Raw genomic sequence first — 27,279 nt, forward strand, 5'->3', positions numbered from 1 at the left:
CCGCCCGGGCCTCACCGAGAGCCGCCGCCGCCGCGCGTGTCCCGGATCGAGGCCGCGCCAGTGACCCGGATGTTCCCGCTCCCCCTGCTTTGTCTCCACTCCAGAGTTTCCCTCCCTCTCGCCTCGGCGCGGAGCGCGCTCGCACTATTGTGTCCCTCGGCCCGACCCGTCCGCGATCCCACCGTCACGCCTCACGCGCGCTCGCCGCACAGGACCCAGAGGTGCCCGAGCAGTGCCTGAGCGCGGAGCACCGGACAGAGCCGAGCGCTCCCCGTGCCCTGCTCCGCCGGCTCCGGCACAACATCCGTCCGTGTTTGGCTCCGGCCGAACGCTCCCTCAGTGTTTATTTACCTCCGGCGCCGCGAGAGCTGCCCGTGACCCGAGAGCGCCGGAGCGGTGGCGGGAGCGCRCAGTGTGTGGGGCAGTGCTGGAGCCGGGCCCGGCCCCGCCCCGCGCCCCGAGCGCTGGGAGGAGCGGCCGGGGCTGAGGGCGGGYGGGACAGCCCCTCACACAGCCAGGGGAGCGAGGGGCGGCCTGCAGCCTCATCCCACGGGCCTGCGCGGCACTTGGGGCCCGGCTGCTGCCCCTTGGGTTTTTTTGTTTAGTTTGTTWTTTTTTTTTCTCGGGGCGGAGGAGGGGTGTTGTTTGGTTTCCCCTTCTAAGAACGCATTTTTAGTGCAAGTAGAGTATGAATGACATTCTGTTCTCATCTTGGACATATTTTTAATGAAAGAGAATTTTTAGTCCTGAAACCTCTGCCTTGCGCTGGTCTGTGTCAATGTTACCTGAACTATGTTCCATGTAGTATTAAAGTTCAGAATGGTTTCTTGGGAACTCTAGAACTGATTATTTCAATAAATAATCACCTCGATTTGAATCAGCCCTAATCAAAATATATGCTGAAGATCACTCTAGCTAARAAGCCTTTCACTAGTAGCAAATCCCCACTCTAGACCAGGACAAACACAAACTCCCTTGTGTAACTTTCCACACAATTCCATAGGCTTTATGAAAAGTARTGGAAACTTAACATTTACAGGATCTCTCATGAAATTGTACAATTACAGTCTCGACAATGCCACGCACATATGGACTATGTGTTTGTGACTACCAGGCAAAACCTCAGCACACTGAAAATGAACAGCACACTAAAAGGAGAATTTGCAGGATCATTTTCATCTTTCTGAAGTGAAACTTCCCACTGAAAGGAAAATTAGTGCCAATGAATGTTTTAAGGGTTGCTAATGACTTACTCCTTTATGTCTCYTTTRTAACCTGGYTTCCAGTTCAGGGCAGACAGTTCCCTTTTATGCTCTCTCTTCTTCTAACTTGTGAAAGCATTCGAAGAAACACATAGAGTAGGAATTTGGGTTGAAAATATGCTGGTTGACTCTAAAGTGCAAATACTTTTAGTAGGACATTCTGATGAAAATACAGATGCACRTAATTTCACTGAAGTTGCTGGATGTGTAAGGAATTAATAGAATGTGTTTTGCACTTAAAATGGATTAAACTGTTAAGATGAAATTCTGATAAAACATACCTTTTTTTGTGCCAAAGTCTGGGGCAGCAGTAGAGGTTACATYTCCTTTACAAAGGAGAAAGTGTGAATGCTTTGAATCCCTGCACAAAACTGCAACTACATTTTACATCAGAAGTGCTAATCTAGGAATAATCAGTAACATCACAGCATTAATACCCATCAGTGCATTTAGAAAAGACAAATGTAAGACATCACACTTTAAAAGGGAAAAACCAGGTTTATTCCATGCAGTTTACAATACACTAGTGTTATGAAAAGGAAGTTAAAAAAATACCCACACACATTTTATTTGTATGTTTGTTTTGAAAGTGATGGTTAACTGTAACCACCTTGAAATTRGTTGGGAAGCCCTAGTAGATTTTTTTTTTCAGGGAAATTCCCCTGAATTCAGTTTCTTGTCTGTGTCTGTGCTATGAGTTTTGGTTAATGCAAATGCATTAAAACCAAATAAAAACTCAAATTTTGCTGCAGTAAGAACACTTCAGAGATAATGAATTGGCACAAATTAAAGTGTTATTGCTAATCCACTATCCAGGAAATAACGTGTTGCAAGTATGGCCACTTGGGTATAAGCACAAATAGCTGATGCACAACTAATTTTGAGACCAGAGATTTGAAGGAAAAAAAAGAACATTTGTTGAATTGGGTAGGTGAGCCTAAAGAGTGCATAGGAAGTAGGTTTTTCATAGCTAGGTTGAGGTGAGGATAAGGACAGAAGCAGGTGGAAAAAGCTGCCACTTGATACTTGTTGAGTTTGGTGATCTTGTTTCAGTTTCAGGTAGAGGTTGGACACGTTCCTTTTCAGAGTGCCTCGCACTTGCTTCATTCTAGCACGTATGTGTGAGTCAAGTTAATGTGAGGGAAGCTGTGCACAAGATTTTGGAAAATCTTCAAAAGTAGCAAGAATCAGGTACATAATAAATACATTTACATTTCAGTTAAGGAGGCCTCAAAATCACAACGGGTCTTAGGTCAAAATTTAGGCTCAGCTTTCTAAGGCAAGGAGAGMATTGCCAAAGAACCTCTTCCCCTTCCGTTCACCCCCAAAGAAGCAAAATCACTTTTTTAAAAGTTTCTCTCATTGTAGTAGTTATTAACACASAACATCCTGAAGATAACCCTTTGATGGGCTCAGAAAGCTGTATTTGCAGCAGTATCTATTCACTGAACTTTTGAAAAGTTTATGCTTTGGYAGACCTTGCTAAAGTAAAGGTCAACTAAGTTGCAAAAAAATATTCTGTGACAATTTCGTGGGGCAGAATCTTCCTCAAAGATTGCCAACGCTGTTCACAAAAGTTGTTAGATTCCAGCAAAGGCAATAATAAAGGGGTAGGTAAGTGTACTGCCTTCTCTAGTGTGCTCTTATCCAATCTGGATACTGAAAATCCCAGCTATATAAGATCACTTACATCTGCAATTGGTTCAGACATTTGTAAAAATTATTTTAGAGCCCATGAGTTGAAAGAAAAAGACTAGTTGTTTTTTAAATGTCTCTGGAACCTCAAATTAGCCCTGGAAAGCATTTTAGCCCTTAGCACTTCTGCTCTGAAAATGGAAAGAGTTCCTTCTGACAGTCTTTTAGGCAAACTGAACAGTAAGATTTAGCCCTTTAAAGCCTCTGTTCATGAAGAAGCCTTTAAAGACAGCTCCTGATTTTGTGAGACAAAAGAAAACTTACATGACACTGAGTTCAGAGAGCCTTCCACATTCTTTTTTAAACTGAATATTCATGCTGTTTAAAGAATCAATAATTCTGCACAAAAACCCAGGTAAGATCCCAAGATTGTCCTTAAAACTGGGATAACTGCAGTCCAGACTATAATGAAGTAACAGGCAGCATCCTCAGACTTATGTATTTCAAAACTTGTGTTAGAAAAGACACTTCTCCAATCACCAAAGTTTTAATCTTACTGTCTTAAGAGAGCAGACACTGTTAAAGGCATAAAAAAAATTCATCCCTTTTCAAAAGCCCCCCAGTTCAAGAGCTGATTGAAAAAGTTAATTTGAAAAACTTGAAACTTCTGATGTGGTGAGAGAGAGAATAAAACAGRAGAATGACACTTTCTGATTTTATCACATCCCAAGTGAACAAAATCCCAGACTTCATCTCCAGGCTCTCTTTCATTTGATCTTGATCTTCCTCAAAAAGCCCAGGACACTTTCACTCTTCCCCCAGCACTTCCCAAGGAATGTATTCCAGTGCACCTGAATAATTATAATCCAGGTTCTATTTAATTCCAYTGAGCCAGATACTATTGCATTTTTGCCCTCCAAGTTCATTTTTGTAATATTAATAAAAACAGTAATTTATAATTAATGCATGCTGATTTGCTGGTGTTAGCTCTCTACAGCTCAAAAAGAGATTGACAACTCTCAACAATCTCCACAGACATTCACAGAAYAGAGTTCTGAGAAGCACTTTTCTGATAACATTATCATCCTACTCAGCAGACTCGTTCCTGCGGTTGCATGCCTGAAACCAAGTTACCTTTTGTTTAATCTGCCACAAGTTTTCATTTTTCTCCTGAAAAAAAACCTCAACAAACAGATTCTCTCAGAAAARGAGGAGACTGATTCATTTTTGGCATCTGCAGGAAATAGTCCTGTTTCTAATCAATCGTAACTGTGCCTTCACATTGCCAGAAATGGAGCTACACAGCTTTTTTGTAAAGAAAATCTGAAAACAAAAGTCAGATGGATTCACTGAGCTTCATCTTTTAGGAAATATTTTTCCTAATGTTGCAATGCAAGATGAAAGGAACTTCTWTCATTACAAGAAATCTGAGTTTGAAAAAAACACAGTATATTTTCCAGATTTTATGAGTATATGATTCTGAGGACTGAAACTTTAGTAAAGAATCAAGATAAGCTTCTAAATTCAATCAAGTCTTTGACACACAAATTACTGTGAGATAAAAAAAAACCTGCAGTTAACCATAATCCATGGAAATCCCACAGTAAGTACGAYAAAATCCCAGGTAACCTTTGGACTGGGAGCTGCTGAGTCAGATTATACATTTGGACAGTTATTAGGGGCTATGTGAYATTCATGTCTTTGAGGCCCCAGAATTGCAGATAAATTGCTTCAGTTGCCACTTGAAGAAGTCAAAAGCATGTWATATAAAAATGTCATCTCCAATAAAGGAAAATAGCTTGTGAGAAAACCTGAGGCCAACAATATGCTCTTTCCTAACTCAAAGAAAGAAATTGTTACAGCAAATTCAAACCTCTGTTTTTAAACAAGTTTTGCAAGAAGTTTGTCAWGTAAATACCTTTAAGGAATTTAGCATCTCTCCCTTTCTGCTTTATTCCTTCTGCTATGATCGCTTCAAGCTCAGGATCTAAAGTTCTAACTTGGAATACTGTTCTGATTTAAAAACAGAGTAGCTGTGTAAATCCAGAGCTAAGTCAAAGGGGTTTGAGGTAGAGCTTTGCAGCTTCAGCCTGGTAGCCAACCCCTCAGCTCTGAAATCACAGGCAGCTCTCAGGTAGCTGCTCTCCAAACAGCAGAAACAACAAAGGACTCTGGTTTAAACTACAGAGGCACATTGCTTCACCCTGCAAGATCTTAACAGATGAAGCAATGTTTACAAAACCTGGTGATTCAGATTGGACTCAAATACAATTACCTTGTTACTGCCACTAACTTTATTTGAAACTGCAAGAGTCAAATRAAAAGAAACCAAACTTATTAAGGGATAAATTCTTAGTGCCTTGAAAAAAAGGTGATGATAGTATTTCCGTCTATCTGAAGCCTCCCATGATCACAAAAATTAAAGCAATAATGACGTTAGCAAGAATAGGAAAGTAATCAGTCAGGTGGTCTCAAACAACAGCATATTTAAAATAATTTACAAGGTACCTGCCCACTAAAGTTCTCTCTTTTTTCTTTCCTTCTTAAAATCTTTGTGAGGTATTGGAAACAAAGTGCAAAAAATTTATTAAACACTCATTTCCCTAAAATTAGCTATGGTAGGGATACAAGGCAAACTAGATTGCAGGTAATCTCATCATAAAAGCAGGTTTTAAAACCAAAAATATTCCAATGGAAAAAAATCCATACTTAGAAAAACCCACTCTTTTTACATATTCTAAATTTGTTCAGTTTGCTCAGTTTGTTACTCATGCTTTGCTGATGTCATTCAGGAAAATTTCACTTTATTAAATAAAATAGTCTGTCCTTTTTGGCTTAAATAAGAGAGACAACAGAAATGCTGATTCAGAAGGATCACTGTCAAACAGGTATTTCAGGCATTACAATCCACTTAGACCAGTGCTGAATTACTCTGCAGAGCACATCAAGAAAACAACAAGTAACACGACTGGCTGCAATTCCATGAGCTGGGGAGCTCAGAGAATTTGGTGGAGTCATACTGCTTGAAAACACAGTGACTACTGCAGCAGAGGAAATGTTTAAATATGCAGTTAACACAGACAATTGTTAYGCTTATTTTCAGATACACAAGATAATCTGTCACTATTTGGGGAAATCTGTGTGCTCAATTTAAGCTGATAAAATATGGGTGCCTAAAAAAGTATAAAAGTATAAACATTTCCCCCTACACAATTACAGTTTTAGTAAATTAAATTCAGTTTAAACTTCTTAAAAAAAGACAAAAATTTTATGTGTTGTGGAGGGGCCAGCAGCTTCTGTGCAGACCACATCCAAGTCACAAAATGCATTACAAATCCTTTCAAGCATTAGGCACATGGACAAAACATTTAGCCCATTGCTTAACCTGCTTAGTAGAAATGTTTTTTACAAATTGTTTTGCCAAACTTCTACCAATGTGTAAGTCTTTAAAAAAAAAAAAGTAGACCCTGGGTATTTGAAAATCAGGCTTTTGTGTAAAGGATTACCTACAGTATATGCATAAATTCTCAAATTACTAAGAATGAACTTTAATGTCTTTAGAATTTAAAACCATCTTGTAGCTTTTTGAAACTCCCTTCCACTGGTTCCGTAAGTCAGTGAAGCCAAGTTTTATACTGTCCATTTCATTAAGTGTTTTAAAGATGTGCTGAAGATTTTGCTCAAAACATAGTGTATTAGAAAGCTCCAGTCTTGTGTATTAGCCTTCATCAAGGACAAATGAATAAAGCTGCACCACATTCTTTCAAACACTGTTCTTAACTGCATAGTTGAAACTGTATAGARAGAGAAAGGTTGATTACAGGTTCCTGAATGTCCAAAGTAATCAGGTTTTTCAACTGGATGAATTTATGTTCACACTAAGGTTGATTTTAATCCCAGTCATAGAGACTGGGACCTAGGACTAGCCAGCCATATTTCTGTAAAACCTTCAGCTCTAGAAAAATCTCTAACCTAATCCACACAGTTCAATGCTTATAGGCATTTTATAAAAGCATAAACACACATATGAGTACAAACATCTCCAAAGAAACAGAATGTTCAGTTGGTCATTTTAAGTGAATTTTGATTCCCCTTTCAAGCATCTGACCAGGACTGGAGCATWACTTTTGCAGGAGACTGTTTTAACAGAAGGAACATCAAGAATAACTCAGATGAAGGCCAYTTTCTCTGAGTTTAGTCTTCCCTTTGGGCATTAAAATAAGCTATACATCCAGTCAATATATACACCCTTCAGAGAAACCTTTTCTCTGTTGTGTAAGTTTTACACATGCTAGTTTCAGTTGATCTCCTAGGCTGTTATTACATAACAGATTATGTCACAGAGCCATAAGGAATGTGCAGTATAATACAGTCAACTGGGGCTGACACTGATTCTGAAACAATGTATGCCCAAATACTTGCATTTGTGGGCTGTAACATTTGTGTGTGAGTGTGTGTGTGTGTGTTTGTGTGTGTGTTTGTGTGTGTGTGTGTGTGTGTGTGTGTGTAGCACCAATTACATTGTCCTTTTAAGGTTTACAATGATTAATAGGAAAATGTCTCCAAACTGATCAACATTGGGTCATCCAGCACCGGACATCAAGTGCTACATGTCTCCGAGGAAAATATGAGTGCATGGTCATTTCTTTTCAAATGACCAGTGTCAATCAGCCAACAAGAGAGTACAACCATGCACTACATCCAAAACTTAACACACACTCCCACACCATCTATTCCCATTATGTAATCTTGCAATGCTTCCAGAAGCTGACACCAGCTTATAGGCAAATATGGTTGAACCCAGATCAACAGAAAATTGTCTAAATCAGATTTTTTCTTTTGCAGCCAGGCCTCTTCAGTGTGACAATTCACTGCATCTTCGAATAACAGAAAAAAAATTGTCACCGTTCAATACTGTCTTCACATCCTGGAACCTCGTTCTTGCAAAATCTGAAATAGATCAATAAAAATTCTATAAATAARAATTAGCTCAATGTCATTCCCAAAGCATGGAGATCAAAGAGCAACATGACTATTTTAAATAACCAGTAATGTGTCAGGGACCTGRTTCGAGGACATTCCTGTGGTCTGTGCTTTAAAGCTGAAAAAAGACAGATTGATATGTACAATGCCTACTATCAAAYACCATTAAAACAGATGTAAAATACTGCTAGGAATTGAGTATTATTAATATAAATAATTAATGTATTAATAAGACTTAAGAGTTGGCAATTGTAAAAAGTAAACCATTACACCTCAAACTACTTCAGAAGATCCTGACGTCTTACGTGGTAAATTAACCTGGGTATTTTACTAGAAACTGAATTTAATCTTCATTTTTCCTATTCCAGTAAAATGTTCTTAGCTTTCTGAAGTTTCAGATACAAACTGTGTTCCATAAATTAGTACTGAAAACATGCACTAGTAAATCAAAACGTGCAAAAATGGCACGCTGGGTGTGATGATGCATAAAGTTTCTAAAGGCCAAGTACAACCTGGCAAGATTTAAATCAACAGCACCCATTTTACTTCCAGTTTGACTATTTTCTCTCCTTTTCTGTTTCAATTTTGTCTGCCACCTTCAGAGAAGAAAGAATCTAAGTCTTAGGACTGACTGTTTAACAATATTTTCATGTCACTGCTCTAAACCGAATCTCAACCAGCAATAATAATGAGGTCAACTCGGGCTGTGCAGTACTCCAGAACTGTGTCACCAGGCTGCAGAACCAATCATTACAAATGAAGCAAATGAAGCATTAATCAAAGCTTCAAACATACTGAGCACAAGTACTTAAGAATGTTAATCTGTAAGTAAAAGTCTTATGATACTTCATTTTCTTTTGCTTCTTGATAGTTTTCTTAGTATTGAGTAGGGTTCTTGATTTCAAAAGTTGAAACAAAGCAAAGGCACAATCTCTGGACAATGGCAGAGCTGTCTTCAAGATGGAATTTCCTTCTGCAATGATTTTCATGTAGCCTGGTATTATAACAAACACTCAGTAGCACATTCCATCCCACAGAATCTGCCAGCACACATAAACACTTCCATCTCTGTGCTTATAGGGTAAAGGCTGGCAAATCACTTAACACAGCACAACAGTTTCATGTATGGTTTTAAATTTTAAGTGTCTAGGTATTTGGTTTCCTTTTAATATTGTTAAAATGGCAATTAYGTCTTTCATAGTGACTGAAGTCAAGCAAGGTCTCACCTGCTTTGCGTAACTCCATGGGATTCTTTAAGAGCTGGAGTTCATAAAGAACCTATTACCATTTGTGTAGCTCAGGGACAGCTCAGAGGCAATGCGGTGTTAGCTCAAAAAGAAAACTCCACTTTATCACTTGCTCATTGCACTACCTCCTACACCTAGATTGAGCTTTGTGCACACAAAGTTATTTTTCATTTCAAATTCAGCATTATTGTTTTGAAATTATGAAGCCAGACGATAGTGCAACTGACAAACTGAAAAATTTCAAAAATACAAAGATGCTTTCCACGGGCCATGACATTCTTTAGGGTGTGTTTTAGCTGCAAATACTTATTTCATTAGGATCATCTAATGTGTATACTAAGTAAAAAGCATTTCATATGAAACTGTAGAAAAGATGTAAGTGACTTCTGTGGGGAAAACACAGGCTCTGTAAATTACTGAGGAACTGCCTGTGTCCTACATGCAAAAGGAACTAGATAAACTTACAGAAGACAGTGCCACTGATACAACTCATGATATTATAGTGACATTCTAGCTTCCATACAATGATCTGGACAAAGGCTTGAAGCCAAAATTCCTAATCTGAGTTTTACTGGAAGGTGGGGAAATATATCAGAAGTAGACATCATAAATGCTTAATATTTAAACTTCTTCCRCAAGTATTTGCTGGTCAGAGCAGAGAACAAAGTGCAGGAGTAGATGCTTACAATAGAGGATAACAGTAAAACCCAGCAAATGGAGTCAGTAAGTGAAACCATATCCAACAGWGACAAAAACACAGCTGAAACAAACACCTGTACAACTAGAAAATAATACTGGATCTATTAATTCTGTTAATATTTCCAATTTAATATGAAGTATTTGAATTCATTATTTCCTAGAAGAGAAGAGTAGAGTAATAGAACTATTATATACTAYATACTATTATATACTATAGAACTATTTTCTGTAGCATCGGGAACATATGCAAGATAAAGCTGAGCCAGATCTGGACACTGAACTTTGTTTCAAAAAAGTTTTGGATTTAATCCATTCCCTTCAGCTGTTCCTAAAGACCTTACAAAAGGCCTTACTCTACTGTACCAGAGGCTTCTGTTAGCATCATTTAAGAGAGCAATGTAGGTCCTTGGTTCTTCTTGAGCCATGTGCAGCAACTTCACAGAATCACAGCATATCCTGAATCAGAAGGGGTCCACAAGGACMATGAAGTGATGATCCTGGCCTGGCACCAGACAATCTCAAGAATCACACCATATGCCTGAGAGCATTGCCCAAACTTCCAACACATGTGTAAGGCTGCTTTACAGCTAGAAAATTCAGGTGTATAGGTGAGAAGCCCAAGTCTAATCTTACGCAATGGCAAATACCTTCAATTTATACAGGCTCAAGTGACCACTCACACCATACCACTGAACATTCAATGGTATGTTATCTTCTAGAAACTAGAGAGCGGAATAAGTATGACTAAAGACACTCTAGAAGTGCCTAAGTTGTTCTTCCAGATGCAGCTTTTTTGTGCTCTTCCACTTGTGACTTTTAATGTAACTTGCTCTTCAATCAGATGTCAAACTACAGTGGAAAGGATCCCTCCCCAGAGTTGTTTCCTGTGATTAGKACAACTGTAGCACCAAGATTACACTATTTACTTGTATTTGCCTCATCTTCATTAAAAAAATCCTTAGTTTCAAAATTATCTCAAAAGGCCACCTTTGGACAATGTTGCACTTTTAATCAAGTTTGTTAAATTATTGCCAAATCAGACATTTACTGAAAATGCATACTATAAGTTTGTATCCGATGCCTCTACATGTAAAAAAACATTTGACAGAAAAACTGGCGCACATAAAATAAGAATGAAGAGCAATTCTTGCCCTAGAATCTACATGAAGAACTTTCCTTCTCAGCAAAGCTTTGAAGGAACTACTCACAATGCAATTTATAAAAGCAACACTAATTATTCTGTCAGAGAAGCAATATCCAGAACAGGAATTCTATCTTTGCTAACCATGCCACAACTAAAATCACRAACACACACACACCACCAGGACTAGCCAAAGGACAGCACTAGTGGGGGTGGGAATTGGATGGGGCAAAAAGCATCTGGTTAAAATCCTAGGGCAGCTAGTGCTCACCATGACATTTACACTTAATCTGAGTCATTCATATCGTAATCCGTTTCTTCATCCTCACTCTGAGTGTCATGCAGCATGCAGCAAGTATAGAAGAAGGAAGGGAAAAGAAGAGATTGCAAGTGAGTCAAAGCTGCAACAAWGTACAATCCACTTACACCTGAAGCATCTGGCAATGACATTTATTCACTTTTACCTGGGACCTCCACTTTTTTTGTATAAAAAAGTATGACAGCTGACCATTTCAAGAAGGAACGTAACAGATTTCATGACAATTTCCTYTTCCAAATGTCCTGAAGTCAGCAGATAGAAGCCAGTAGTCAGGTCAATAAAGCGTTATGAAAGAGAAGAATGCTTGTGGGAATACAGGTTATCTTCTGGTTATGCCATGGCTACCAGTAAAAGCCACTGGAGGAACCATCTAAGATTCATTTCCTTTTCTCAGGTGTATTAAAAGGTTACACAGAAGTCATCCACTAACTTATTATTTAGCAAGCTGACTGTTAATTAAAAAAGGAAAACACAAGAAAAAAGTCCCTAAGGAGGAAYAAAGGTGACGCTTGATTAAATGGCTATCAGAAAATACTTTCTTCCTCTTCTGACAATCCAGGACTATTMACTAAAACKGAAGTGCTTGTCAACAAAAGTTACACATTGGCAGGTTTTTTTTCCTCTATCTCAGTTTGTAGTAAAATAATAGGAGGACTTTCTTATGGCATCTAAAAGTTCGTCCTAATACACAAACGTACTATTCTGTATATAACAGTGGATACCAGAATTTCAATCATATGAACTTCATGAAGACCAACTCAGACACTACTGAGMCTAGAGGATAATGCTTGCTAAGAGGGCAAGCAAGGATAATGCTTGCTTAGAGCTCCCAAACTCAAGATTCCTGAACACAGCTTTCAGAAACCTCTCAAGAAAAAAAAAATCCTTYTATCACCAGTTACAACACATATCTATATAAAAATATATGATCTTTTAGAAACATAATATATAAAATAATTATTCTTCAAGTATAGCCTATTAATTGCTAGCAAGAGCTTAACACTTCCAGGACAAAAGGAGTGAATGTTTATATCTCCAACCAAAATTAACAGTAATTCCTATTCATCACACTGGTCAAATGATGCTYTGCTCTCATCTCTGAAACAATGACCAAGCACATCAATGGACACATGCAAGACAGCTTCTCTCAGCACCACTCAATTTACACAGCTGTAATGCAGTGTGAACTRGCTTTTGTTCTTCAACACTTGCATTTGATCCATATTTTCTTTTACATTAAGGATGCAACGTAACTTTGGCAACTTCTAAAATTACCTGAAGATGCACTACCATTTCTTATGAAGATGTTTATTAGGCTCTAGAACTCCACATTTCATTTCAGATAGGTAACTCAGCCCTAAATTATTACCACRCACCTCTAACATGTCAACTTTCAAAGTCTTCCTCAAGCATCCTGACAATGGAGACCTTAACTACAGTTTTGAAAGAGTGAGACATGGCTTATCCTGTTCCACTGTTTACCCCTGACTACATTAAYCCTTTACTACTCTTTGGAAGTTTTRTYTSAACAGYGACGAAYATAAATTACTCATTTCACTAGGAATCCAATACACAGCTTGGAGTATTTTTATAGTGCAAATGATAAAAATTACTCTGTATGTGTAGCTGCATAAGCATGTTAAAAAGCACAAAAAGTAATGAAGTTTTATCTTAGGCCTCAGTGCCTAGACTCAGATCCACTCTTAGCAATATTTCAAAATCCATTCCTTCGAAAGTGATTCATGAAAAAGCAAGCTTTGATGATTTACCAATTGCTTTCCATCTACATATGGGAAATCAAAAGCTTTTAAGCCAACTACAGAAATATCCAGTTTGTTTGCAGYCATCTCCTCATACAAAGCAGCAGTACAATGACAAAAGCTGTTCACTAAACRTGACACTGAATACACTTACATTACAGAACTGCTCTGCCTTAAGACTAGTCAGCTGTGGTTTYCCATTTTCCTTTATAAAAATTCTGAAACACAACTGAATAAAATGCTAAGATACTGGGCCCTTTGCAATATTTTTGTAAAGCTGGTTACAAAAGTAAACTCCATAGAACCCTGAAAGCATTAACAAGCACCCTCAYTTTAGAACATATTGCACTTGACTGTTTTACAGAGAGAGCACCTTACATGTTCTATTCTTGACAGYAAGATTTCTGCAGCTGAAGTCAAGCAAGAAAAACAGTTTTTAACCAAACCAGTGGCATTCAAATGTTCAAGAAACAAAATCTAGATTCTCAACTGTAAAGAGAAAATATCTGCCAATACCTGGRAAAAACAGGTACTGAAAAAGTACTGAGTATTGTATTTCAATAATTCAGGCATGGATGACAAACGCACGCTGACCGTACCATTTACAGTCCCTCATACAATGGACAGGGGATCATTATCAGTCTTGAACAAGGGGGAAAAAGGACAATGAAATAATGGTCCACAGCAGAGGTACCTCTAGCTTAACTTGTTAAACCCACCCATGTCAAAAACCATTTCTTTAATCCAATGTTTAGTAACTCACCTTTGCTTTTTCRCTGGGTTCACTGGTTGTGCCATAAGGAGTGTTATGCAATTCCTTTGAGACAACACACAGAAATTCAGCCTGATCTTCATTGCCATAGTTATAGGAAGAACCAATACTGACCAGCTGAAAGATGAAAAAAAAGAAAGTCAAYTGTATTTCCACATAAAATAAATTCCATAAAGTCTCATGATTAGTACATACAGTCCTCACTCTTCAGACTGTAGGCTGTGCCTGAAGCATGATTATCCACTTCAATGCAAATACGTTTTGATGCTGACAAATACACTGACAATACACACTCTGATGGTAAGATAAACACAGCTTTACTTTTTAAACAGTTACACAATTAAGAATTTACAGTTAAAAGTATCCTGTGAAAGAAAAGGCTATGGAGGCAGGCCAGTGGAAAAATAGCCTGTACCCTGATTCTGTTATTTACTGGAAACCTTCATATCCTCCAAAGTTAATTTTTTAAGTTTGTATGTGGTCTCTTAATGTGACATGATTTAACATGTAAATGGCTGCATGCAGGAACTTCTTCAGCCTGAAGGAATACCCACCACTTCTCACAAAATAACAGTATTTCTATCCAAACACATTTTGAATGAACAAACACAGCATTTGCATCTGATTGGAAAACAGCAAGAGAGTATGGTGGGACATTAACATCTGAAATTCATACACACTGCTACAAGGAAGCTAATTAAAGAAGCGCTACAAGCAAAAGCCATGTATAATGAAATGTGACATATTTACAAATTTCTACAGTCTCTAYATTGAATGGTAAATGACATTTTACTGAGAACGAAGAATATGCTCAACATCGGTACTACTTCTTATGCAGCATGTTTATCAAATGGCAGAAATTGTCTTACCTTACACRCAATACACTTACCTAATGCTAGAAGCTTTACATAGCCTGCCTTTCCAAGCCAGATTCAATTCAGATGTAGCTGGTTCATTTATTTTAAAGTTTTATTTCAAAAGCATAAGATAATGTGTGATCTACGAGATAATGTCAGCTCTACTGACATGTATCAAAGTGCTAAAAATCAACCTTGCACAGATACACTGTATCAATTTGTCATTACCCAAACTATATTGAATCTATCTACCAAATCACCATACACACTGACTGTCCTATTCCCCAGTCTCTGCTATACCATTAAAGTCCTCTAGAAATGGCCACATAGAAAAGGCCTAACTTGTTTTTTTAGAGCAATAGCACTTAAAAAACTGTATTGATCTCTGTAAAGTCAAATAGTGTACTATACACCATTAGTCTAGCAGAACACCAAAGAGAGTAAAAGCTTTGTTAAAGCATGAAAGACGAAGTCAAGATGAAATCCTGATCCAGAACTTGTACYTAAGGGATAAAATTATTCCCCCAACAAAAACTGAGGTTAGACCAAGGTTAAAAGCAGCTTCCATATAGCACTGTCTGAAGAAAACAAAGGCTCACTGTACTTTCTAATGAGAAGAGAGAGATGTTCAGATGTTCCTGCACTGCAGTAAGATAGCCAAGCAAGCACTTCCACAGACAGAGAGAGACAATGTCTAGAGAAGGCAGCAGGCAGTGTCTGCACGATAGATCAACTTGATGCCAGGCCTAAGCAATGCCAAAGGCTTTGGAYCCTGATGATATCACAGTATACAAGGCTCATCCTTCCATGAGCAGTACTGGCCATCTAAACTCATCACTCTCAAATTACATACTTTAACTACACTGAGTGTGATAACCATAAACCTTCTCTCCCTCCTCCTAACATCACTCTATTCTACACAATATATACGTAGGCAGTAATAAACACAGAYTAATCAAAAATTAATGTGCTAAAGACATTTTTTCAACCAAAACGGTGTAATGAAGTTACAAATCCCTAGGTTTTTAGAAGCACCAAAGCATATAAAGGCACCATTAATCTTGAGATGTTAAGTCAGCTAATCTTTCACAATGAATACTCTGCAGACTGCACCATAATGTATTTGTGTAATGTAGAATCACAAAACCCACAGAGTAACTAGTTTCTTAGTTGCACAAAATGGACTAAGACAGTCTGCTGAAAAGCTGGAAAATCAACCCAAATTTACTTCATATATTGAAATGAATAGTTGATTGTCTTCCCTATCAACAAAAATATAACACATAAATTTTCAGAAMAAAATAGCAGTTAAGTTGGGTTTAAACCCAACAAAGTTCTATAAAGCTTACACATCATATAGCAATTACAAGCTGTTTAGTACAAATACAGTAACCTCTTCAATTAGTAAGGTAAAAGTTGGAACATTAAAYGGTATTTTTAAYCCACTTAAAGGCTCAAAAACATTCAGAAAGTTTGCATACACATTTAAATAAAGCCACACAAAATTCACCTTCTCTGAAGAGAAGTTTAAAGAACAAGTCAAGCATACAATTTAATTAGTATACAGTTGACTTTTCTTCTTGCAAAATGGTAACAACTCTATATCATAAGCTATGGTAACTACCAGAAGGAAAAATACTTCCTTAGTTATTGACACTCTAAAGAAAGAAATTACTTCTCTCAAAGTAGGTACCATACAAGACCTAAACATCAGCCAAACCATCCATCCTGGCTCAACCAGAYTGACAGGTCCTGAATTGATAGTTACTTACAAATGTTTCATAATCCAACCACGTAAGTTAACCTTTTGCATAGTCTTTTTAGGAGACAGGGAGACTGAATACTTTTAGCCAGTTGGATAGGACTATTGATTTAGCTGACTGCAAAACATCTAATGACTTTTGGTCACTTTTGATCAGTAGATAAAGTCACTTTTGCAGCATCAGACCCAAGTTCCTCAAAACACCRACTCATTATACTCTCATAAGCAGTTTCATATGTGTGCAGCCAAAAATTTGTAATTGGCATAACAGAAATTGCATGCTAGAAATTTCACTGTAGCTTTCTGAAATGCATCAACAAYAAGGTTGATGGCAGAAAAATAAACAATGGAAAATGACTGCAGATTAGAATTGAACTGTTGCGTCAGGAACTGATATCAGAAATAAAGCAATGTTTTAGCACTCCTATTAGCACCCCTAGAACTTCACTGTTCCCAGTATTGGTGGCATTTTAAGAAGAATGTTTATAATCTGGAAGACCACCCCTGTCACGTCCATCTGCCTTCACACCATCAAGCCCATCCCCCCCCTCAAAAGAACCCAGAACAGATCAGACTAATCTGAGGTATGAAAAACAGGTCAAAGGATTTCAGATTATCCAGACTACTGTTTCTYAGACTTTCTGAAAGGACAAACTGTTTTTCCTTCATGGAGCTTAAATGACCAAGAACTTTAAGAAAGATAAAAAAAATTTTGAAACTGCAAATTCCATAGATTTGTACTGTTTTATATATCTACAAATGTATGTATACATGCATATAGCTATTTTTCTTCATTGATTTATTCCTTCTATGACTTGATTCATTACACTCCTTACTAAAGCAGTGTGATCCCATTTAAGCATCCCTGTGAGCCCCAACAGTGTCAGAAGTGAGCACAGGAAAACGCCAAAGCTCCTTATCACAGAAAATTCATTAGATAAGGATCTGTTACCATTACAAACTCCTGTTGTTATTCCAGTTTGAACATATTTCATCCACCTAAAAAAACAGTCAAGTTCAGAGTTATCAGAARTAAAGGGTTCAAACTCAGGACTTAACTTTGGTAGATGAAATAATTGTCCTAGTTTACCACAGAATTGTCCTCTTCTGAACCCAATGAACTCAAAGCTGAATTTATAGGACTCCTCAGGTTTGAACTGTACCTGTTACCTAACAAGTATGGATCAAAGGCTGTTAACTTTGGAGGAAAATTTAAGGAAAAGAAGTTACCTACTGAGGAGGTAAGAGCTCTTCTTAGGAAAACCCATTRACTAAATAACTAAGGGATTTTCGTTTGGTTGTTTTTCTATTATTTTTACAATGTGGACATTCATAATGTGTAATGAAGTATCGTGAATATAAATAAAAGCCAGTCACAAATACACACAAATTACTATGTGCTGTACATCCAGAAAAAAGTGGAATGATTTGAAAGCAGCAGAAATGCAAGGAGGCCAAGCATATCAGTGTGAGGGCAAAAAGAATGGTGTGACACACCTCACTGCAGCATTTCTGGAAGCATCTCTCTTCCCCTTTCACTTCCCGTGACACTATCAGCAGAAACTCTGACTGCTGAGCCCGGCCACAGCTGTACTGGGAACCTATACTGACAAGCTGAAATAACCAATCAAAGCAAAACACAAAAAGAAACCTTGTAAAGCTGAAGCACATACCGTTATCCAAACTGTACAAGTAACAGATGAGCTCAAATGTTCAGGTAACATTTACTTGCCACTAGAACAGGTTGCTATCAAGCTACAACTTTCAKGTCAAGATAAAATTCACTGAGGCAGTTGCAAAGCCCTTTGTAATTTAAAGGGAAGTTAAGAGTTACTGGTAAGAAGACAGAAAACTCCCCATATCACTGTGTTRTAGCCAACTACTCTGAAAAACAAACGAAGTTTGGTACATTATGAAAGTAAGTGATTATCTTCCTGTCAAACTTGACAAGTGGAGAAGGTAACATGGATATAAGTCTGGAAGGTTTTATGTAAAGCTATATATCAAGCTTGGGTATTAAAGAGCTTCATCTTGTTCCAAATACTGATAAAATACAGCAAAGGAAACATGAGAAGTCAACTAGAGGAAGAAAACGTTGAGTAGTTTAAATTGGTTTTAGAAGGACTAATTTACAGAAGATCCAAGAAAATAACGGGAGTGTAAAAAAATTGTCTCGTTCCCATAAAAATCACTACCAAGAACACTGGCCAAATGTCTAATGATTTAAAGTTCAACCTCAGCTAGATTTTTCAACCTCTTATTACCAAAAATGTTTTATGTTAATAACACATGGCAATTCCTAGCCCATTTAAATTAAATCATAGCCTGCCCATGCACTCAAGAGAGACTGGAACTTTAAATTAATTGTGAAGAGTTAAGACAACTGCCTGTTCAGAGTAAACTGGAGATTATGACAGATGAGAAGGTCCATGGACAGTAATTTTATGTATATCCTGCCATATATGAATGTGAATAATTTTGATGACAGCAGTTAAATACCATCCTCCTCACACAGTGAACATACTTACGACTGCATTATGGTGACAGACTCAGATTACTTTAATCATTTAAATTTACATGACCAGCACAGTTGCTATATAAAGCCTTTGCATTTAGCCATTTTGAGTAGCCCACAGTTTTTCATTATGTTTTATTGCCAAAATACTGAGTTTTTTTCAGATTGCCTGAAGAGGTAACAAAGTTAAAAAGTCTCTGYAAAATAACTGAAATTACAAAAGCGGGGCAGCACAATTTTTGGTAATAGATTCTGGACTGGGACTAATACATAATTGCACTGTTCTAGCACAGCTTTCCCACCCAATCATATTTAACAATAAAATTTTGAAATGCTAAGGGTAAAAAAATACTTTTTATCAAAACCAACTACTTAAACATGTTAATGCTGCTCAGAGCACAAGGACTCTCAGTCTGTAAGAATACCATTCCTCTGAAAAAGCTGATGATTCCATCTTTTTTCACATGCAGAGCATGGTGGGTACTGCCCCAAACACTGCTTCTGAAAGCAAGCATGCTGCTGAGCAATGTGATCTTAGAAAAAATTACAGAAATGCTACAGTGTTTGAAGATATTAACAATAAAACTGTTTATGTACAACATTCTAATCCTGTTTGAAGTGAATGACATCTGCTACAAGCAGGTCTGCAGTACAAGGGAGGGAATGGCCTAGTGTGAGATCATACAGCTGTTGTGTTTATCTACTTCAAACTATTTTCTAAAAGTGTGCAACATGGGAGASGGAGGAAGTAGGGAGAAAGCTGGATGAAACAAGGATGTAATGTTCAAGAAAACCACCGGATTCTTCCAGTCCTAAAAGAGATTGTAATATGTCTTTCAGCAGTTGCACTGTCAAAGCAGGATTACTCSCAAATACAATATCCCCAAAGGGTTTAGGATAGGTAAAAGACATGGTGTCATTTARTCTGCTAAAAAGTAAAGGAGCTCTATTTGTAATGAAAACTAGTTTCTCAAGACAAAGAAGAATGTTGAAAAACCTTTCTCAATGCACCAGTCAAAAAATAGTCATGTGCATTAAGTGAGAGTTTTTTTAAGGGACTTAACATTTAGCTTCTGGCATGGCAAACAGACCTGGTAATACTTGAGGCCCAGTACTGAAGCATAAGAAACTTTCTCTGTGCCAGTCTATGCTCATGACTGTCTCAATGCTACTAGCACCTTACACATTTCATCAAATATAAACAAAATGTTCTCTTTTACCTTTGTGTYATGAACATTTTTTAAATGTTGCTTTGTTGTGTTATTGGAGTGAGATTGCACAGGGTAATMGGTTTGTGCTTACTTCAATTTCTCMTTTTTAGCCATATAGKAGGCAYCAGATACTGAAAAATGTGCTAGCAGAAGAACATTTCTGTTTCAGAGTTAACAGATTCATTGCTCCAATGCAGTTTAAACATTCTGCTAGATTAGGAAYGTGAAGGATGAAGAAGCTGTAGTTAATTTCTTACTTACAGAGATTATCAAAGATAAAAGATAGATCTTGTAATTTTACAGTGTGTTCTAGAATGTACACACAAAGCTATTTTTAATGCACTGCAAAGAACAAAAGCATTCACATAGTTCRCAGCTATCCAGCTTCACATCCACACAGTTAAAGTTCACCCTCCTCTGTGTATCAGTTTTTTATCTGAAGAACCACTCTTAGGGCCTGACAAACATTTATCTCCCAAGCTCCTCTCTTCCACCCAGAGCTCTTCAAATCTAGTCTACTATTCATGTAAACTTGCATTAGTTCGTTCTGGTTGATTCACCCTTCAACTCCTCATGTGTAGACACTGAAAAATTACATTTCAGACATGTTGCAGATGTTTTTATAGAAAGTYAGCAAAATTTACCTCCTGGAAAGCTACTTTTTTGTTGTTCTATGATAAATGCAAACACAAACATCACATTTTAACTTAGCTGTGTATGTTTATTCAAATTCTGAGAATGACTACATTAAAAAAGATGTATGGAATTTAATTTATATTCCTCTTTCACAAAGCTCATTTTTTAGAACACTTTGTAACTACATCCCATATGGATTTTTTTTACCTGTTCAAATTTCCAGCCATCAGACATTGTGGAAACCATTTGAGTGAGTTCCTCTTCCTGACACTGCAGCACTCTGTATACATGTTTGACGGGCACCTTCAAGAAGAAACATAAGATACTCAATAGGACACAGAATTCATTATGTTTACAATTTGTCTGAAGTTGTCCTTACTCTCTAGAAATAGTAAGCAACACCACTTTGAACCCATCCAGAGCAATGAATAATTACAATCATTTTAGCCACGACCTATAGGAAATGTTATCAGAGCAACCCTGCGATCCCACAACCCGGCTTCAAGAGAAATTTGGCAATATGAGTTTTTAATATCTCCATGAAGACCCAGTTACCAGGGAAGCCTAAATAGCAGAGTTAAAGAACAAACTTYATCCTATTCACTTTCATGGAGGACATGAGCTGCTGTAAGAAGAGGCAACCTTCTCAGTCACAGAGCATTACAAATAAAGAAATTAACCTTGCGACAAAAACACATGACAGGAGCTGAACATCATCTTATGTATGCTGCATAAACATACTGTATAAAGAGCAGTTACACCAAAGCTAGGCAACCTCATCATATTCAGAGTATTTAAAAGTAAATGAGAAAGGTATGGTCTACAGAAGCTGTTCTAWAAAATAACTATTTCCAGAAATGATATTATGACAAATTCTACTATTACCGGACATTTTGGAACAATTACTTATATGTTTTCAGTTCTGGAACAAGATCTGTGAACTTTGTATGCATATTGGCAGGAGCCAGAAGTTAAGAATATTAACCTTAGTGGCTCCAGATCATCCAGTGATGGAGGCAGCCATTCAGTATCTTACTGAGGAAATCAGCAGTTACATAAAAAAACAAATGGAACCTACTCACTACTCGTCATGGAACAAATAATCAAAAGCATAGTTAAAAAGAGCCTCACCTGTGAGATTTTGCTGTCTCTTTCTCTTATTTTGTCCTTTACCAGTTTTATTAGAGATGTGATATTGTAGAATTCAGCCTCTTCCAGTACACCTAGTATGAAAACATTTTTTGGAAAGACAGTGTAACCAACTATTCCAGGCCAAAATCACCAACAAGTCCATAAGATTATCCTCTCAATAGCTATAGAAAATTAGAATTATAAAAAATTCTTTTTCCCTATGATAAAATAATTTACCAACCTAACAATTCTGGCTTCTTTCATTACATGTAATTCAATATTTAGCTCATTCTAAAAAATTGTCCCAAAAATATCCCAAAGAAAACTGATGCCATTTCACATACAAAATGAGGCAGGAAACAAAAAAAAAAAAATGCACACAGACACTGTTCCATAGCAGACTGATAGACCACCATACCTCAAGCCCCGCCTCAGGCTGGAATGCAATAGAGAAATTTAAATAATCCTACTGAAAATCTCTGCAGCTGCTAGCAAGCAGTAGATTTTTCTTCCTGTCATTTGAGATCTTACAGTCTGAAACAAAAGCTTAAAGACACATACTGCTTCTACTCACATGTTCAAGGCTTACCTGTTCTCTACACACAGTATGCCTAACAATGCACATGGAAATTACATTTCATACTATTTCCTCCTAGAATTGTTCAAWTGTATTTCTCTGATAAATTTCTTCAACATGCTATCAATATAGTTTTATTACTRTATGTTTTARAACAGTCATCCTCCACTAYGGTAAAATGGATACAAACTRGGAACGAGGAMGGAGAAGCTGAGGACAGAATTTAGYMTTTAAAAGCATAYTGCAYACATSTGAACATCCCAGAATTTCACTTTTAGTTCACTTTACATCTTCTAAAGCTTGTTTCTTAGGCTGCATTCTTTTGCTTAAAGAGGACTAAACCCAAATATTTCACACACTGATACCGGAAAGRTACAAGATTACACAATAAAAGGCATCTTGTCTGAATACTTACATTCCAAATGAGAATGGGGGTTGTAGAATCAGGAATCATACTTAAAATGCTCAAATAACCCCATATACTAAAACTGCATGACACCTATCAGTTTTGCTTTAAACAGATTGAAATGCTACACTGATTAAGGTTTGCCACCTTGTTCTAAATTAGTTTTGGAATAAACAAGTGCCAAGCAAACAGRATATTTAGAAATATCTTACCTTCCTCAGCTAGGTCCTTGTTAATAACCAGTTTCCCATGTCTGAGATAGTTCAGCACTGGCCCAAAGTAGGTTGGGTCTCTGTCTATTAAATAGGCACCTGTTTCATCCTAGATTAGAAAAACAAACAAACACAAACCAAACAACCCAAAACAAAGCAAGAGARCACCAAAACTCAAACAAACCCAAGAACCCACAATGATTTGAACTTCCAAGTGGGAACTGCAAGCTAATATTCATCTTGCAGCAAGCAGGTATTGAGATATAGCCACAGAAAGCCAAATTTATTAAAGATAATAAAAGAGAAATTAAACAATATAATCGTAATTATATCAGAATGATCATTCCAATCATTTAATGCACAGCTTCTCTTACCCGATCAATCCCCCCAAGCCCTTACCAATGGCTAACATCATTGTTAGCCTGAAAAATCTACGCAATAAGTGAGAACACTGAAAGCTATGCTTAAAAATAGCACTTAAAACGAGGAAATTTTGTTTGGGAACCTGAAGAGTCAGAACAAAGTCAAACTACATTCTAGTGAACTTCAAATACCAGTTCTTCCTTTTTTTTTTTTTTCTAATTAAAGGCAAACAAACCTAATTCTTTTAAACCTCAACACTTTGTTTTAAAAACATTTGGTTTTGCCTTAGCTCAGACATACAAATACTCACAGGGTACTGAGAACTGYTGTGTACCAAGCAGGGGTAGTACTTGCAAGTTTGAATCTTTCTTGCCAAAAAAAAGTTTTGCTCTTTTCACCAAATCATATTCCACCTTGTGACTGCCCTGCTGCGACTTTGAACTGCGGATATTTGAATTCAGTACAAGATTCCAGTAGGACTCAAAAGGTGGACCAAATACATACACTTCCCTAATCCCATTTAATAACCTCCCCAAGAATTGCATTAAAACACTAGTTGAAATGTCATAAATTTASTTCCAATTAATTACCTTCATTATAAACAATACTGGATCTGGATACACTCAGAATTCACATYACTGAGCTCTTGGCTCAAAGCTATATGCTCTAATATGAGTATTTTAAAAAATAGTATCATTTACATATACTGAGCAAGCAAAATCTGCATACTGATGCCTTTTGATAAAGGCATCAGTATGCAGAGAAATACAGTAATATTTGGTACTAAATCTGGATTTATAAATAATTGTCTTCCCTAGCCTCTGTGATTTTAAATATTGAACTAGATGCCCAAAACACATCTTTCACAAACTTTGAGCATTTGCAGACTAGGAGTACTTATCAAAACTACATCAGTAAAACAACCTCCCCAGACAAGTCAGAAATCTCATGTACAAATTAACTGTACCTGTTACTTCTTAGAATAATGACTACAATTTAGATATTTCTTGATGCTGACAGTCAAGGTTGTGTTACCAGGAAGACTTTTTCCAAAACATTTAGTGCATGCTTGCTTCCTTCTTTGACAGATTCTACCTCAGCTTTAGAAGGGCATTAAAATCAAGCAYGAATACTACTGCCGAAACCTTACTAATAAAGTTTGACAACCTCCTTGCTATGGGAAAAGTTAAAAGAATGCTAGAACAGTTTGTAAAAGAAAAACTGGTATACAGCTAAAACAGGAAGATGCTGGAACAGGGAAATATATGCAAATTATTAACAGTAATGCAGTAAATGCATTAAATTAGTTAAACAATGATGAAAAGGTGAGCAAGGCTCTACTTGTCTATTTTTTTGTATTCATCTCCAAATCAAGATTTAAATACTATGAAAAACAAATCCTATTGTGAACACTAAGTATGATCACTGCCAATCATTCATTTGCTGAAATGATTCTCAAATGATTYGCAGTCTTAAATACAAAGTTGGGCATGACATTGTGAAACATACTTAATTCAGAGAATCAGTGTCACCATCTTACTCCATTAAATACTAGCTTGGCCACAGCCTGTGCCAAGGTTAATCTTTCTTCCACTACAAGTGGAAACATACCTGACAGCATGAGACAGGCTGCCCCACCCTATTAAACATTCGTACCTGAACATAGTTTAAAGGCCAACAAGCTACCTCTCTTGAAGCCTCTCWGCTCTTTACAGTAGCAAGCATTAGGAAGTCATAGAACCACAGAATATCCTGARTTGGAAGGGAYCCACAAGGATCACTGAGTCCAACTMCTGGGCGYGCACTGCACAGYCCCAACAATCCCACCATGTGCCCGAGCTCTGTCAAGCTCATGGCTTGGGGCCATGATCATTACATGGGAGCCTCTTCCAGTGTTCAACCAAACTCTGTCTAAAGAAACCTAAACCTTCCCTGACACAGCTCCTTGCTGTTCCCTTGTACCCTGTCACTGGTCGCACAGAGCAGAGGTCAGTAAYGCCCCTCAGGAGGAAGAGCAGGCAGCAAGGAGCCTTCCCTCAGCCTCCTCTTCTCCAGGCTGACCTCAGCCATTTCTCATCAAAATCTTTGCACTCCTCCTTCAGATGCTCTCTAAAAGCCTTAGATCCTTCTGATACTGTGGTCCCCAAAACTGCTCACAGGACTCAAAGGGAGGCCACACCCCAGAACAGAGCAGAGGGGRAAAATCCCTCCCTTATCCAGCGGGTAACGGGTGGGCCTGATGCACCCAAGACACAGTTGGCCCTCCCCATCTGCTGGGRTATACAGCAGTGCTTTATCTTTTCATTAAGAAACATTAAAGGAATGTTTTCCTACTCTCTCCCAAAGAGAGCTGACCTGTCAGCAAGCCACCTACATTTCTAAATTTACTTTTACAGGTTAGTTTAAGCTCTCAAAAAAAAAAAAAACCCTCAGCCAAAACCAAAGACAACAAAACAATTCCCACACTACCACACTTCAAGTTTTTTTCCTACAACTCAGGAGGTTGATGGTTCCTCCAACCTCAACATTAGGTTCTGCTGCCTATCTTACGTGTTCAAATATTCTTTCTGGAAGTTATGCTTGAAAAAATAATTACATCTACTACAAACCTCACTGAAGAAAGATTTCAACATTTATATATAACAAGCTTTATTTTCAACCTGTTAGTTACACRTTCAAGGGTTATAAGCAGCTCCTTTCTTTTCTCTAACTCTACTATAGTGTAAAATATATTTTTTGTCCACAATGCCCCAAAATGTCTTTGAGAGCCAGCACTATATACAAATGCTTCATATCCATTACTACACATCACACCACARATAAAATCTTAGTAACTTTTTCCCCCTACTAAAAATGAGAGTGAATACCAAAATATTCACCCACCATTTGCAATCTATGCAGAATATATAACACTTTTCTCCAATAACTGCTGAAAAGATAGAATGCTACATGTAAGTGAGAGATTATTATCAAAAGTACTTTGCTCAGGCTCTTGTAATTGAACAAGAGAATAGTGACAGTGCAGAAATAACACAACGTCAGTGCAYGCAGATATTCCATTAAAACGCTAAAACTAAACCCCGTCAGACAACACTAAAAAATTACACAAACGTACAAACGATACGTGCTCTCTGCCGTATTAACGCRGTTTTGTTATTCACGAACCCAAGTGCTTCGCACGACATCAGTCCACCTTCCCACCTCAAGTCCCCTGAAGCTCAGGGACTCATTATCAACAGTCTCCACACAGACTMCCTCCGCGGCAGCACAGTCGCTTGTGCCGCCCCTCACGGCGGTGCCGGGCCCCGCGCTCCCTCACAGCGGCGTCACCGCGGGAGCGGGCAGCGGCCGCAGCGCACCGAGCGCCGGGCGGGGAGCGGGGACGGGGGAGAGGGAAAGGGCCCGGGGCGGGGGCGGACGCGGCGGGGCCCGCGCTCACCTTGTCCGARTCCAGATCGGGGTCGGCCTGACAGAGACGGAACAGGAAGGACTTGGGGTCCCTGCAGAGCGTCTGTCGAGTGGTCAGGAAGCAGGTGCCCCCCACATTCAGCCGGACCCACTTGCCGGGCCCCGCGCCGGGCAGCGGCGCCGAGCTGCAGCGGCGGCAGGGCCCGCCCGCGCCCAGGCCGCCTGACGGGGGCACCGGGAACTCACAGTGGTTCTCCGCCGCCATCCTCGCCACCGCCGGAAGGGGCCGCCCCGGCTGCCGGGCCCGGGCCGCGCCGCCCACCGGAAGCGTCGGCTGGAGAGCTCCCTGCCCCCTGTCGCCCGAGCGGCTGCTGCCCGGGCCC

General features: G+C 38.3%; 2 protein-coding genes across 3 annotated transcripts in view; both read right to left on the reverse strand.

The window, feature by feature from the left end:
- Positions 1 to 440, reverse strand: part of UBE2I (ubiquitin conjugating enzyme E2 I) — a 10,453-nt gene extending 10,013 nt beyond the window's left edge. Inside the window, exon 1 of one of the 2 annotated variants that reach the window (XM_057371162.1) lies at positions 352 to 440. The gene's annotated coding sequence lies outside the window, so the exon portion shown is untranslated. Of the gene's footprint in view, positions 1 to 15; positions 114 to 351 lie in introns of those variants that run through there. The other variant, XM_057371161.1, reaches the window with a different exon arrangement.
- Positions 441 to 1,740: 1,300 nt separating this feature from the next.
- On the reverse strand, positions 1,741 to 27,195 carry KCTD5 (potassium channel tetramerization domain containing 5). The gene is made up of 6 exons (XM_057371163.1): positions 26,928 to 27,195; positions 23,126 to 23,234; positions 21,931 to 22,022; positions 21,007 to 21,102; positions 13,810 to 13,935; positions 1,741 to 7,847 (listed from the first exon to the last, which is right to left on the reverse strand). Exons 1-6 carry the CDS (start codon positions 27,159 to 27,161, stop codon positions 7,818 to 7,820), a joined length of 687 nt encoding a protein of 228 aa, XP_057227146.1. The 5' UTR covers positions 27,162 to 27,195; the 3' UTR covers positions 1,741 to 7,817.
- Between the last annotated feature and the right edge of the window lie 84 nt (positions 27,196 to 27,279).

This window comes from Malurus melanocephalus, unplaced genomic scaffold, assembly GCF_030028575.1.
Source record: "Malurus melanocephalus ecotype Western Australia unplaced genomic scaffold, MMel_1.1 scaffold_143, whole genome shotgun sequence".
Taxonomy (NCBI): Eukaryota; Metazoa; Chordata; class Aves; order Passeriformes; family Maluridae; genus Malurus; species Malurus melanocephalus.